General features: G+C 43.0%; 1 protein-coding gene across 3 annotated transcripts in view; it reads right to left on the reverse strand.

Annotated features, from left to right (window-relative positions):
- The window catches only part of KIDINS220 (kinase D interacting substrate 220), a 66,627-nt gene that overhangs the window by 17,442 nt on the left and 34,298 nt on the right, over positions 1 to 14,887 (reverse strand). For all 3 annotated transcript variants that reach the window (XM_087823320.1, XM_087823319.1, XM_016199172.2), the window contains exons 23-24: positions 2,173 to 2,351; positions 937 to 1,163 (exon numbers count right to left, since the gene is read on the reverse strand). In XM_087823320.1, the coding sequence (XP_087679446.1) occupies positions 937 to 1,163; positions 2,173 to 2,351 (406 nt within the window). The remainder of the gene's footprint in view (positions 1 to 936; positions 1,164 to 2,172; positions 2,352 to 14,887) is intronic.

The raw sequence follows: 14,887 nt of genomic DNA on the forward strand, positions 1-14,887 counted from the left end.
GGTGGAAGACGGCACCACACTCTGAGGGCTCTGAGGTGGTGCCACTAATTAATGACATGGCCAACCTCTTTCAAAACCGAAAACTTAATTTAAATTCTGGATTCCTTCTTTGCCACACTGGTTCTAAACTCTCTTCCTCTCTCACGTGGAGTCGAGGTTGGCATGCACCTGGCTTCGAGAATACCAGCCCTTGTTTTCTCCAATTAGACTAAAGAGGGAGACAACAAAAATAAGGAACTGCAACGGGCCGAAGTCAGGCCCCGAACTGGGACTAGGGCTTGCGCTCTCCTCCCTGACAGGAAATCCTGGGTTACTGACCGCTGCGGTGAGGGCTGGGCAGCCTGGGCCTGCTGAACCTGACACAGTCCAAATGCCCTGATGTTACCTGTGCTTCCATCTTTTCAAGCAGAAAACTGCCACACTCACACTAAGTCAGCAATTACACGTGACCAGAGGTGATGTGAAATAGGACTCTAGAACTGGGCTACAGGGCTGTTATTTGGCAATAACATCTGAGTCCCACAAGCACTACTTTCCATTGTTATCTCACATTTAAAAGCTATGCTACATACTAATTATAGGTTTACTGAACTGCAGAAATTTATGTTTATCATTTTAAATGCCAATATAAATTATTATACAAGATGTAACAAATCAAACTTTTGTTTATCAACAAATAGACATGCAGATCCCTCTGAAGCACTGGAGTGTCACTTTCTTATCAAGATAATAAATTTTAAAAAAAGCATCACTAGTACTCAGATTCAACTGATATCTAGAACCCACTAGGATTCAAAATTTTTTTGATTTTTAAAATATCATAGAATTAAATTCAAATTTAACTTTTTCCCTATTTTCAAGCTAAAGCACAGTTTGTAAGTAATAACAGAATCCCTAAGCAGGAAACGCCTGACACTGCCCCGGAACACTCCTTACCCGGTTGTAGAAGGGGTGCTGGGGCCCTGTCATGCCACTGTAGTAGCTGCTGTGAGGCTGGGGGGACACAACCCCGCCCGCGAAGGGCCCATTGAAGGACGTAGAAGAGGAGCACACAGACGGAGCCTGGCTGTAGCCGGATGGGGGCCTCGGGGGAGCTTCATGTAAAGGAAGTGGGGGATACGCAAGTCCTCCTATGTTGATCTGGTCTCTTGCAGCACGAACATCTGAAAGATGAAATGATGCCCCAGAAGGCAAGAGAAAACAGGACATTAGTAATCAGTCCCATTACCACTGCCTTTAGTTACCAGGTAGAGAGAGGAGTCGTCACTCCTGCCAGGGATCCGTCCCGACTGGATGAAAGGAGGGGATGGGACTCCTGACGACTGAGTCCAGTGAGAGGAGCCCGGCTGCTTTGCATAAGTGCTTCTCTCACCATTTGAAAGGTCGTCAGCATCTGGGTTCCTCCCTTCAGTCACCAGAACCATTCATTTCTCCCTGATTCTGTACGGCATTGGTTTGTGCTGCTCTAACAATCTGTACGGTTCATAAAGTGTTAGCAGCTACCATAACTCACACCTGCCAGGTGTTAATGAACACAATGCCAGCTGAAGCTGTGGGCTGGCAAATATGTGCCGCATCCACCTCTGAACATCAGCCCTAGAGCCGGATTTAGAGAGAGAATGTGGGAGTCCCAGGCTCTCCTCATAGTTCCTGGGAACTCAAAGGCGGGCCAGCAGGGCCAGTGTCACACAACACAGTGCGTTCCCATGACGGCTGTGTGTGCATGTGGACCCAGTGGTGCCTCAAAACAACTTATTCGCAAAACTCCCCATCACTACCCTCAAGTTCCAGTCCACAAACTCAGGTTAAAATTTAAAAGTGATACGAAGATGTCCTTCCCTCTCTGGGTCAAGATCCCCATTTGGAAGGGAAGGCTGGGGACAGAAAAAGCACAATGGACTGGTATCTTACAGTGGTGACTAAATGTGAAAAGGAATCTAATTCCTAAGTAAGGACTCAGGTGTGCGGGTGGGAAATATAACAAGTGAGTTTAACAAACAGCATTTTCTTCACATTCGCAACGTCGAGACCCTCGATCACTAGTCCCCTGTATAGAGCCTTGTCAATATTTCTTGGCTTCATGGAGCAGGAGAAACTTATGTAGCTAAGTTAAAATTAGGAAAATCTTTGAGAGCTCCAGAGAAGAAAAATTAAATTTACACTAATCCCCACCTGCAATAATCTCCCGCAGCTTGGGGTCCAGGTTTACAGTGCACGGCAGGAAGGTTTTCACATCTCGAGCCACGAGAACTGGGGTCCGTGAAGATAAAAACACTTCAAAGTTTCTTATATCTCCATCAATTTCAAGCAGTGGCTCCACGTCTTTCGTTGTTGGAATATTCTTAGATATTCTTCAACAAGAAAGAAATGGGAAAGGTCATTAATGTCACTATTACAAAGACAAATTCTACATATAACTTAAAATTTGTTATTTATAAAAATAAAGAATACGTTATATACTTTGCTGTCATTAAAAATTTTTAAAGAAAAAAAACAGGTGGTATAGTTACAAAATTAGTAAAGTAACAAGTGAGGTCAGAATTATGTTGCCTTTGACCAGAGGCAGGACTTGGGCAGAGGAGGAAACATGCACCAGGTGCCGCACGACTGAGTGACCGACCACCTGTCGGCACGAGGAGGGAGCGGCCCCTTCCGATGAGGACAGCGGCTCCCAGACACTTGAACAGCCAGCCGCCAGAGCCACAGACCTGGAAAGAGAACCTGGCTGGCTCTAAAATCCAAGCTTATTACCGTGTGCCGTGGGTCTTGCCTTTGCAAAGAAAAGAAGAACTAAAGAATAATTTTTAGTAAATTACACAAACTAGAAAGTTAACACAGGTTTAATCTATTTTAAAAAGGTTTATTTTCTATTGTAAAGGAAGTATGTACTTACTACACAAGCATATTTATGAGGCAGCGGAATACAGAAAAGTAGAGGGGAAAACATAATTTCACTAAGCGGACACAGTAACTACTAATAATACAGTGTGTCACCTAGTGTTCACATATTAAAATGTTTATTATGCAGAATTTTTGCATAGTTGAGTTTACATATGTAAACAATTTTGTATCAGGCAGAGATCTTAATTATAAAAAGTAATAGTCATTTAAAAATACTTAGTAAACACTTGTTTGACAAACTATATAAAACTGCCATCTTTATAGGTCTAAATGGTCAATCCTGACAATTCCATATGGTCCGACCTACCGCGTCGAGGCCACGTGCCAACCTGAGGTGATAAATAAAAATGCATCAGAGAGAGATAAAAAACGAGAGAAAAAACAAGAAAGACGGCTTAGGAGACAAGGAGGCAAAAGAGAAAACAAGGTGGCCACGTCCACCGGCAGGGGAAGAGATAACAACCATGGCACATCCATGGGATGGAAAAGCACTCGGCAAAAAAGGGGTAAACTTATTTACACTCGCATCAGTATGAATTCCACAGTAAACTGCACGGGGGGAAGAACACCGCCAATAAGGAGGGACAGCTGACTGTCTCCGTGACACAAAACTAGAAAAAACCGTCACAATGACGGAAAGCAAAGGGGCTCCCTGTGAAGTCGGGGGTGCAGGTGGGAGAAAGGAGACAGGAAGGGATTCCCAAGGAACAGGAGGAACTCAGTAAGTGACAGCCATGCCCACGCTCCTGACGGTGGTGACGACTTCGGGGTAAATACACACATACATGAAAACCGTGGAACTGCACCGTTTTAACAGGGCAGCTTATCGTACGCCAGTTACAGCTCACACCGCTGTTTAAGACTCACTGTGAATTTGGACATATCTTCGAAACACTCAGCTCCCAATTAGTCGAGAATATTACCTGTCAGATTGTACTGAGCACAGTTTCAGAGCAGTAAGTTTTCAAGCCCTTCAAAAAGTGAAATGGGATCCTACTCTAATATTAGTTATAGTTATGTTATTTCTTTGGGATTAGCACTTTACTGTTACAACCCAATATTTGGTTAGTAGCCAAATATTAAAAGCTAAAAGGGAAAATCCAGAGAACATTAGCAAACAAGACAAGACCAGGGTACTCTGAGCATCCAAGGATACGATGCTGTCTTGGTAAATTTCAGGAAGTCCCAGTTAGGGACTCAGGCATACGCCAAGGGTAGGAAAGCCCTCTGAAATGGGGCGGCCTCTGAATAAAAAGGCGTTCAAGCTGCTTAAGTACACTTAAAACAAAGTGGAGAACTTGGAGAATGGCCGCACAGGATCATGTGCAGAAGTGGCCAAAACTCAGCACTTACACAGTAAATTAGTGTGTCTATTTCAGGAGCTTAACACCAAGTGCTCAGAAGAGCAGCTGGAGAGACGTAGATGAGCGTACAGCTGACAAGTCAGTCACATGGAACAAGTGCACTGAATTCTAACACTGGCCTGGTCAGCCTAAGTGTGAGCAGTGTCTGGGTGGGGACAACGCGGCCGTTCCCAAGCCAGCGGGTGGCTGCTGCTGTCCAGACTGAGCGTCCAGCCCTCGCTCGAGCTCCATACAGGAAACTCTTCCACTGAGAGCATTTATGTAAATGATAATCTTTTGGCCGTGGGCCACCGAAATCATATGTGCCTTTATTTTTTTTCAGATACATTTCCAAAGATTAGCATTTAAAGAACTTAAGCAACTTCACTCTTCAATTGAGGGTGAATTTAAACTACCAGCATATGAATCATGTGAGCTGAAGCTGCCAGCACTTAAAAGGGTCCACAGAAGGCTTTGTAAAGCCCGGGCATCCACAGGCTCCCGGTAAGTCTAGAAGCAGCTTCTTCCCATGCTACCAACCAGCAGCACTATTAGTGCCAACACCGGGGCAAGGTAAAAGCATTTTGATTATAAATGACAGTGGTTATGGAACGTCCATATTAACCCCATGGCAGGAATTAGATGAGCCATTCATATTACTTCCATTCAAAATGAGGTTTTAAATTACATGGAAAAAAATCTATTTTAAGTCCAAATATAAACAGGTTCTAAGAGCATAATTTATGGAGATAGCATTATTTATCAGGCTTTATCTAAAAGTAGCTGCCTAATAATGTCATCATTTAATCATGAGAGGTTAAGAATTAAGATAAATTTTCTTTAAAATTTTACACGAAAACTCTTAACCGCCTCAGCATTTTAGTACCTTGAAGTGAACTTAACTCCTAGTGGACTTTTAGACACTTCCTATCAGTAATGCCCGGTTGTCACTACTCTGCACAGAGCCCTTCTGAGGCCTGGGAGACAGATGCGACAGGCAGAAAACAGCCACTCAGCACTGTTACCGGAGGGTCAGGAACAAAAGATAAACACCATCCTTGTTAAGTCCACTACTATCTGTGGAAAGACAACCAGACTCTAGCCAGGAGCTAACTGCGCCGCCCCCCTGCGTTAACCCGGTTAACCCCTGCGCACCCTCCAGTTCAGCTCCACCCCGCCCCCTGCAGGAAGTCCTCCCTGAGACCGGGTGGTCCTCCCTAGTGAAGCCCTCACAGCACCCATGCTTTCCGGCAACGGCACAGCACCACTGGAGTGCTACACTCATTAGCAGGATTATTTCATTAATGTCTATCTCCCCCTCTAGATGGCAAATTCCATTCATTCCATTAGAGCTGGGAACAAGCGTGGTTTTGTTCACCGCTGTCTCTCCAGTGCCCAGAGCAGAATACTGTCTTATTACTTTTGCCTAATAAATATTTGTAGAGTTAATAAACTACACAAGAAAGTGTATTGTTCCCGATAACTCTGTCCCCCTAAAATAATCTCCACTTCGATTCTGTCTCACGTAGAACCAACCTTGTGCTTGGGAAAGCGCAGGGTGGCCCTGCTCAGGTCATCTTTGTGTGTGATGTGAAACGGGCCCAGCTCCACCCTCTCGCATGTGGAGGCCCAGCTGCCCCAGCACATCTGTTGAAGGGACTATCCCCCCCAATGGACTTGCACCGTCAGCGCTCCACCAGCTGCAGACGCACGGGTTACCCCGACTCCCACGCCTCCCCCGCTGGCCTATGTCCTCTTGCCCTGCACGACGCTTTGAGTGCCGTGGCTCTGCAGTAACTCAATGTGAGAGTTCTCCAATTTATTCTTTTTTGAGGTTGTTTTGGGGTCCCTTGCAATTTACATGAACTTGAAGATCGGGTTTCTGCTTCTGCAAAAAAAGGCTATTGGAATTCTACAGGGACTGCTCTGAACCTGCAGGACACTATGGGTGACAGTGACATCCTACTGCTTAGTCTTCCCATCCACGAGCACAGGAAACCATTCCACTCACTCCGATCTTTACCTTACCAACCTGCGGTGTGCAGTGTACAAATGTCTGACCATGCTGGTTAAATGTTGCCTGTGGGCTCTGGGGTTCCATGTGCAGGGCCGCGTCGCTCTCTACTAAAGATGGTTTACTTTGTCTTTTCCACACTGGGTCCTTTTATTCGTTTCCTACCTAACTGCGCTGGCTGGGACTTCCAGTGGAACACGGAAAAGCAGTGGTGAAAGCGGGTGTCCTAGGCAACCTGGGCTGCTGCAACAAGAGACCAGGCCCGGTGGCGCAAGCAACAGCTCCTTCTCCAGTTCTGGGGAGTCTGGATGTTCGACATCAGGGAGCCAGCTGGTCAGGGTCTGACGAGACCCCTTCCTAGTGTGCCGTTTGCGCTCACTCCTTTCCACGAGGACGAAGTTCATCATGAGGACTCCAACCCAAGACCTTGTCTAAACCTCCCCACCTCCAACACCATCACCATGGGGGTGGGGTTTCAATTTTTGAATTTTGGGGAACTCATTCAAGGAAGACAAGGTACCCCTGTCTTGTCCCTGTCTTTGGGGGGACACTTAAGTCTTTCGCCTTGGGGATGACAGCAGCTGTAGGTCCCGTCCAGCCCTGGTTCCTGAGTGTCTTGACCATGGAAGGGTGCTGAGCTTGTCGGATACCTTTTCTGTACTCCTCGAGTATTCTCTTGCAATCTTTTTTATTTCTGTAAGATGATGGTAATGTCCACAGTTTCTGACTTTAGTGATTTGTGGCTTTCTCTTTTTGACAGTTTAATAAGTTTTGTCAACTTTGCTTAACTTTGCAAAGAAACCCCCTTTGGTTTCACCGATTTTCATTATTGTTATTCTGTTCTCTATTTTATTTACCTCTGCTCTAATCTTTGTTAATTCCTTCCTTCTGCTAGCTTTGGAATTTTTTAATTTGCTCTTCTTTCCCTAGTTCTTCAAAGGTGTAGGGTTTGGTTATTAAGACACTTCTTCTCTACTGTAGGTATTTAGTCATAAGTTTCCCTCTGAGTGCTGTCTCTGCTGCATCCCATCAGTTTTAATCACCCCTAAGTTCTTATAAAAAGTACCTTGATAACGATTCCATGAGTCACCTTCCACACTAAGTTGGAAAGAACATAAGCCCCGGGGTCAGAAAGAGAGACACTTTACTTGCTGCAGCTGAAGCTACTAAGTAATAAAGTTATAAAAGGTAAGGCTGCCCGCATGCGGAAGGCTGTGGGGCCCGCAGAACAGCCCTGGAGGGGCAAGAACCGAGAAGAGGAGACAAAGAGGCTTCTGCGTTTGGTGGGCGGAGCTGACCCTCCAGGCCACGGTGTGCACGTGTCAGTGTCCTCACTAATCCCCACTCTCACAGTCTACAAAGCAATGTCACATTTGCAGGCATCCCGTCCAGGAGCAACACCAAAAGCAGCAGATGCACACTGAGTATCTAATTGCACCACACCTCCGGGTTTGTTTCTGATTTCGAGCATTTAACGTGTTTGACTTTGTGTTTGATGATGGTCTAATTAGGGTTAAATAACGCAAACCATGAGAGTACTTGTCCAAGTTGCCACAGAAATCACTAGCAGAGCTAACTTTTTACAAACAGTCCTGGGAATGTAAAGTACAGCATAGGGATTATAGTCACTAATATAATAGGAACTATGTGTGGTGCCAGGTAGGTATTAGACTTACTGCAGGGGACCATTTTATAAATTATATAAATGTCTAACCACCATGCTGTGCACCTGAAACTAATATAAAATAACAATGAATGTCAAATGTAATTGAAAAGTAAAAAATATACATATAATAAAATAGAACCTGTTACATACTAAATTTTTAGGCACTGAAGACCAACACGTAAGCCTGTGTTACCAGGTCGCCTGGTTCTGTGTCAGTTTCTTTGCAGACTTAGAAATAAAGTCTCCCCTCCATCTTCATGTGCATATGTAAATCCCTTTATTGCTTTTCTTTTAATCCAGACCAACACTCTTCTGTTCACAAAATTACGCGAGCAAGTCTACCCCCCACCCTAAATGCCAGAGCGCAGACCGTAATAACCAGTTAGAAAAACAACTGCACAATAATTAGTGACCCAGGTGACAGGACCATGTGGAGAAGCAGACCCAACACTTCAACTAACTATAAGAAATGGGAGACCGGCCAGGCGTGGCTCAGCGGTTGAGCATTGACCTAGGATCCAGGCGATTGGGGTTCGATTCCCAGTCAGGGCACATGCCCGGGTTGGGGGCTCGATCCCCAGTCGGGGGATTGCAGGAGGCTGCCGATCGATGACTCTCTCATCATTGATGTTTCTCTCTCTCCCTCTCATTTCCTCTCTCTGAAATCAATAAAGACATATTAAAAAGAAAAAAAGAAATGGGAGTATCTCTAAGGTTATATTGGGGATTCTCCTATGAGGCAAAATCCCCAATTAACCTTTCAGGTTTCTGGATCAGGTGAACTGAACACCTCCTACCCCAGCAGAGCAAGTTTAGAAACTGGGCGTATTTGCATCTAGTTGGGATTCAGAATTTTCTAGATACTCTATCACCAAACCTACGGAGAGAAACAGATGCTAAACCAATGCAGGACTGCAAATCACACACACGCTTCCATTTTAACATTCTCAGAACAGCTCATTTTTCTCCTGAATTTATTAGGAAATGCTACAACTTGAATCAATTCATTTATATTCATTCTCTTTATTTATTGGGATTCTGCATAAGATTTAATTTGAAAAGGTTTCCAGCGGGGAAGAGCCTGAACCACAGTCAACTACAGCGTGAAGCCTACCCAGTTGCTGCCACACTAGTACTCAGAGCAGTTCAGATGACAATCATTTCAGGCTGCAGAAACAGAGGACTTCAGCGAGGAGGCTAAGGGAAGCTAAATAACTCATATCAAGAGTTTATACTACGGTATTTTATTTAAAAATATCCCAGTGAAAGTAGCGAGAGCCAATTTCCATAGCTACTTGGGAAGCACTGACAGTATCATAAGGTGCTACTGAGCAAAAATAAATGTTCATTATTGTTGCCTTAAGCAATCTTTTAAAGTTTACATTAATCATACATAGAAAGTAAATGTTTTGCAATGAAACTGAATAACACACCTAGAGAATGAAGGCGCTGAATTCAAGGCCTGACTGTGAATGTGTCTCAGACTAAAACAAAACCGTTATTACGCGAGCCATCGTAAAGATTTGATGTTTAATAAGTACAGAAACCAAATTCTACAAGGTTTAGGATTTAACATTTTTAAATGTAAATACAGATTTGTTAAGATTTTTAAAAAATCTCCTTTTTTCAATATTCATCCCTTTTCCCAAAAGTCCGTTTAGAAGAATTTTAGGAGACAAGGGTGCTATTAAACTTAAAAACCATGCTGTAGGGTCAGACGACTGACTACTCATTTGCCTGCAATCATGATTCTCAGTGCTTGCAAATGTCCTGTGAAGCCATTTCCAAAAAAAAGAGTTGGAAGCTGAACTTAAGAGTTTAAAACATTCATTAAGCTCAGTGTTTCCTGCTGTGAAAAGGGGAGAGCAAATGCACTAAGTCTCTCTTGGCCGCCGGAGCCACCTCCAGTGAAGCGCTGCCCCCTTGTGGATTTCGAGCCTTCACATCAAGAAAGCGCCTCACCCAGCCTTTCCACTGGTAGCTTTTTGTTATTAGCTTGCATTTTTGTTGTACGTTACTTTTGTTTATTCTCATATTGTGAAGAATCTAAAAATACTCTGACTTGAAATTCTGAGATCACAAACCTCTGTTGAAAAAAATAAGTTCAGGGAAAAATCAATGTCTACCTGATCTCTGAAGGACAGTTTATGTTTGGTAAATCTGAATCCTTCCATAATCAGACTTATTTTTTAATGTAAACATACATGATACTCTTACTGTACTAAAAATAAGCTATAAATCTTCAAGGGTGATGGGTTTTTACATATTAAAATATATATATTAGAGAAACTGACTTTGCTATTTCTGTTTTCAAAGAGCCTTAGTTTAATACACTTGACTTTTTCATGCTTTGGAACATTTAAAATTCTTTCTTTGTTCTACATTAGCATAAAATATAAAAATGGCACCACGACAAGTTTAAATGAGAATATATTTTAAAAATCAGTTTTACCCTATTAAAAGCAAAAGAAAAGCTATTGAAAAGCTACCTAGGAAAGAATTACAGGCACTTGGCACCCATAAAAATGGCATAAAGGCTGGAACAAGCAGATGCTCCAGCTGTTTCAGTGCAAAATATCACAACTGGGTTTTTAAGCTTTCCACACAAAACCTAGTCAGTTACCAGACACACTCAGAACTGAATACAGCATTTACTTGGGGTTTTACATACGTTGCTAAGAGGTTTGCATTTTTTAAATATATATATTCAATCCTCTGGAAAAAAATTCTATATGCTATAGCATTTCCACTGATACATAATAAATGATTCCAACTATCTTTCTGAAAATGAGTAAGATGTATCTGGAACTGAAAATAAAAGTAGTGTAGGCCTGCATGTCTAACGTCGCGGACCATGTGCCCAGCCGTGTGGTCACAGGCCATCTCCTGCTTCAGAAACAGCCTGGGACACTCTGGCAGTTCCAGCTGTGTGACCTTAGTGATCGTTCTCTACTCCCAGGCTCGTGAAACAGTCTAGGTAGAGTGGGATCCATGTATGCACGTACTGGGGCAAAAGCAATAGTAGCTGATGCTCTTATTAGCACCTGCACAGCCATAATAAACTATATAAATATTTGTTTAATGAACACAATCAAAATGTTTAACATAACACAAATGGAGTCCAACTAAGTCACTCAGCCTTTTAATCAATACTGACAACGGCCTTTAAGCAGAAACTGGAGTGAGAGGGCCTGTCTAAAAGTGTGCGGATAGGAAGCAACTCCAAACAACGGTGTTAGAGAAAGGATGGTGAATGCAAGAAACCTTAAGAATGCCATGGAGCCAAAGGCTACAGGGAAATGCACACGAAAATACTGGTTTCAGTATCACCTGATGCAAGGGGGAAACGTCTCCATTCCACCTCCGGGTACTGAAAATGTGCTATGCGCCTGACCCAGGGTGCACATGTATAATTACAAAGGAAACCGTTTACCACATTTAGAGTCAAAGAACAAGTGTCTATGTGGATAGTCTTCTCAAAATAAAATGGAGCTTCTCATTCACCACCTTCCCCCAACCCAGGCTTTCTCAATGCAAACGTCATCATATTTCTGTTTTTAAATTTTATTTCATCTTCACTCAAGTGTTTGTATTGATTTTAGAGAGGGAGGAAGGGAGAGAGAGAAACACTGATCGGTTGCCTCCCATATATGCCCTGACCGGGGACTGAGCCCGCAACCTTTTGATGTACGGATGACTCTACAACCCACTGAGCACGGGCCAGGATATCATTGTATTTCTTTATTCTTTCAGACATATCCACTACCGAATGCTCTATGTTAAGCATGTCTAGAAACAAAGAATTCAGCAAGGTTTATGGAAGTTACAGTCCACAAGGTTAATAGCCTGGTTCAGGAAACAAGTGTTAAAGAAACAGCATGCAAATATTTATAAAAGGGTAAGTATGGTAAGTGCCATGAAGAAAGACACCAGTATATGATGAACACATCCAGTAAAACTTTGGAGAACAGGGTACCCTGGGCACAAAGGCTTCCCGAGTCAGTGGCATTTACGATGAGACCAGGGAAGGGCGGGAGAGGGGAGCATGGGCCAGAGACAAGGGCCGAGCAGAAAGGCGGGAAAGGAGGGAGAAGGTGCAGGAGGGGCTGGGGCCTTGCTAGGAAGCTCGGAACCCCAGACAAACCTGATTCTGTGCACGGAACTCCGCCCAGTTGTTTCTTTATCCTTAGAGCCCAAGCTGATATGCACTGACCATCATCTCCATGTACACTCCTCATAAATCAAGTTCAATATTACTCTACAAGCAACTCCCCGCTGCGCTCCACACCCATCATTCCTATCGCCACGGCAACCACCTCTCCCTCGCGCCCCACCAGGGGTGGGAAGAGCGTGCTGGATCCATGTAACCCATGGACACAGACAAGAGGCTGGTGAAGGCTGGGGCGGGGGGGGGGGGGGGGGTCCAGGGAGGGAAAATAAGACATCTATAATTCAAAATAAAATTAAAATTCTGCCCTTCACCTTTATTTATCTTTAGGAACCTGGATTTTCCCATTAATTTCCACAACCAAAAAATGCATATTTTAATGGTCAACATTGCATCTGATTACAGGTATCTGTTCAAGGCTTGAAGGCTCAATCTTCTCATTAAACCTGACAAGTCTATGAATGTCCTTTACGTCTATCCAGATGAATTTGTGATTTCTCTTTTAGGTCATATTTTCTTTTTTTCCAACAAACCCTGCTTAGTTTCCTCTCCTATATGGAGAATTAGCTCATGATTTTGCAAAAATCAGGCCATCTTTATAAAAAGATAAAGATACTGATAAAACATTGAGCCCCTGAATAAAGTATTTACGTTACAAATACATTAAGGGCCAGTGTGTTTCAGGAATAAAGATGGAACCAGTAATTACACACAAGATAGTAATTTAACGGATGCTGGATGACAATACTATGAACACCCGCAGAGAAGTCACATCGCCGCAAGAAGACAGACTGCATTGAGATTCTAAACTATATATAAAAAACACCAAGACAGCATGCCTGAAACAGTGTTTGGAGTAAATATTTATAGTATCTCAAAACCTAAATTAAGAAGAAAAATCATCAGCACAAAGAATAGACTCTGACCTACAAAGGAGATGACTCCTTCACAAACCTGTACTAACTAGCGTCCGGCTGTTCACGCTACTCAAAGTCATAACTTAGGTCCATGTGCAAAGAAAGAAGCTCATGCATAACCTGGGCCACATTACGGGGCTGGGGGCCCACGAATACTGCCCAGAACACAAAGGAAATGGGAAGGCGGTTCATGAGAGCTAAGAGGGGCGCGAGATGCTGAGAAGCGATCAAATTTAGCTGATGAAAACTATGGCTGAATATCAGGAAGAAATGTCATGATATAATGTTTTATTATAAAAAATGTCCTAAAGTACAGAAATAGCACTACTTGAATAATTTAAAGATAGTGAATTTAATATAAATGTTATAAGCCAGGTACCTACCATTGCTTAAAATGCTTACTGGAAAATACCAGAAATAAAGTTTTATAACTACAATATTTCAGTGGTTGTCTAAAACGCTGTAATAAAAAGTAGACAGAAAATCTTTATCTAGTTTTTATTTTACTCCCTTTCTTCTTACTAAATGTATGTTAACAAAAAAAACACACACCCTCAAATGATCTAGACAAAAGCTTTTAGCTCAACACATAATTGCAAGAAAATTACAATAATTGTACCAATTAAAATAATCTTGAATGAACAGTATGTCATCTTAATGTTCCAATGGTTTATAGAGGGATCTACTTAATTAGCTGAAATTGCTTTCCAGTGTTAGTATCAAATGTCATTTGCTAAAAGTTGAACAATTTAGAAAATAATTTAACAAAGCAATTTTACCAAACACCAAGAACCAACATCTTCCTTTTCAGCCGAATAAAGCGAGCAGCTGTGTCATCAAATTGCTATAAAAGTAAATGAGGTTTTTTATGGATTAAAAAAAGTTTACTACTAGCGTTAAAAACACTATTTTCTGATTGTTTTTACCAAATCAGATTTCTTTAATAAAATAAATGAATATCAATTATATGCTGCTGCTTTTTGTCTGCTGTAAATAAAACTTTTTATTATTCAAACGACAAACAATAGCATCAAAGAACCAGCTATGGTTAACTAGAAACAGGCATCAGTCTTTGTCCAGCATGTTCTAATATATATGATTTTTCAAAATGCGGGTGGAAACTGTCTTCCCATCATTTTTCAGTCAAATCATCTTAACTTTATTTTGAGTCAAGTTTTTCATGAATCTCAAAGATTCTTACTACACTGTCATCTTCTCTTCCTTAGAGTATCTACAAACAATCTTTAGAAGTCTTTGTAGGCCTATCAGACATATCTATTTCTAAAAAAAAAAAAAGGCGTCTCAAAATCACCGTGAATCCCACCCATTCATAAACAGCAAGCCACCAAGGGCTGAGGTCTAAACTGACGGGTTAAGGAAATGGCAAAACAAAGTCTCATCACCTCAATGTACCTCCAAGAAGACATGACTTGGGTTCCCTGGGCTTCGATGTCCTGAGTGTGAGTGGGGTCAACAGTCCCTACTAAGCAACCACCTCACTGCTGACAGCAAAAGGAGCTGGCGGGAAGAGCTCTGTGCCCAAGGAGACGGGACCCACGAAGGTCCTGAAACTCTGAGCCACGCCCTCCCCGCCGATAACCCGAGCCCCGGGCACCTCCTCTCCTCTCCTCTGGGGCTTCACAGGGATCCGGGGGCACCGCGGAGGCGCCCCACAGAACGGGCCGAGGAAGCACCGCACATCCGCCGGAGGTGGCCAGGCTCCTGCTCAGCACCCCGCCTGCCCTCCTCAGACAGGGGCCCGGACAGACCCACCCTCCTTCCCATGTTTCCAAATTTCGTGACAGCAGATACATTCCTCTAAGAACAATATCCGATGATCGGATATTGTTCTAAAATGAATCTAAAACTCCAGTTCAG

The sequence above is a fragment of the Miniopterus natalensis genome, chromosome 13 (genome assembly GCF_054644295.1).
Source record: "Miniopterus natalensis isolate mMinNat1 chromosome 13, mMinNat1.hap1, whole genome shotgun sequence".
NCBI lineage: Eukaryota > Metazoa > Chordata > Mammalia > Chiroptera > Miniopteridae > Miniopterus > Miniopterus natalensis.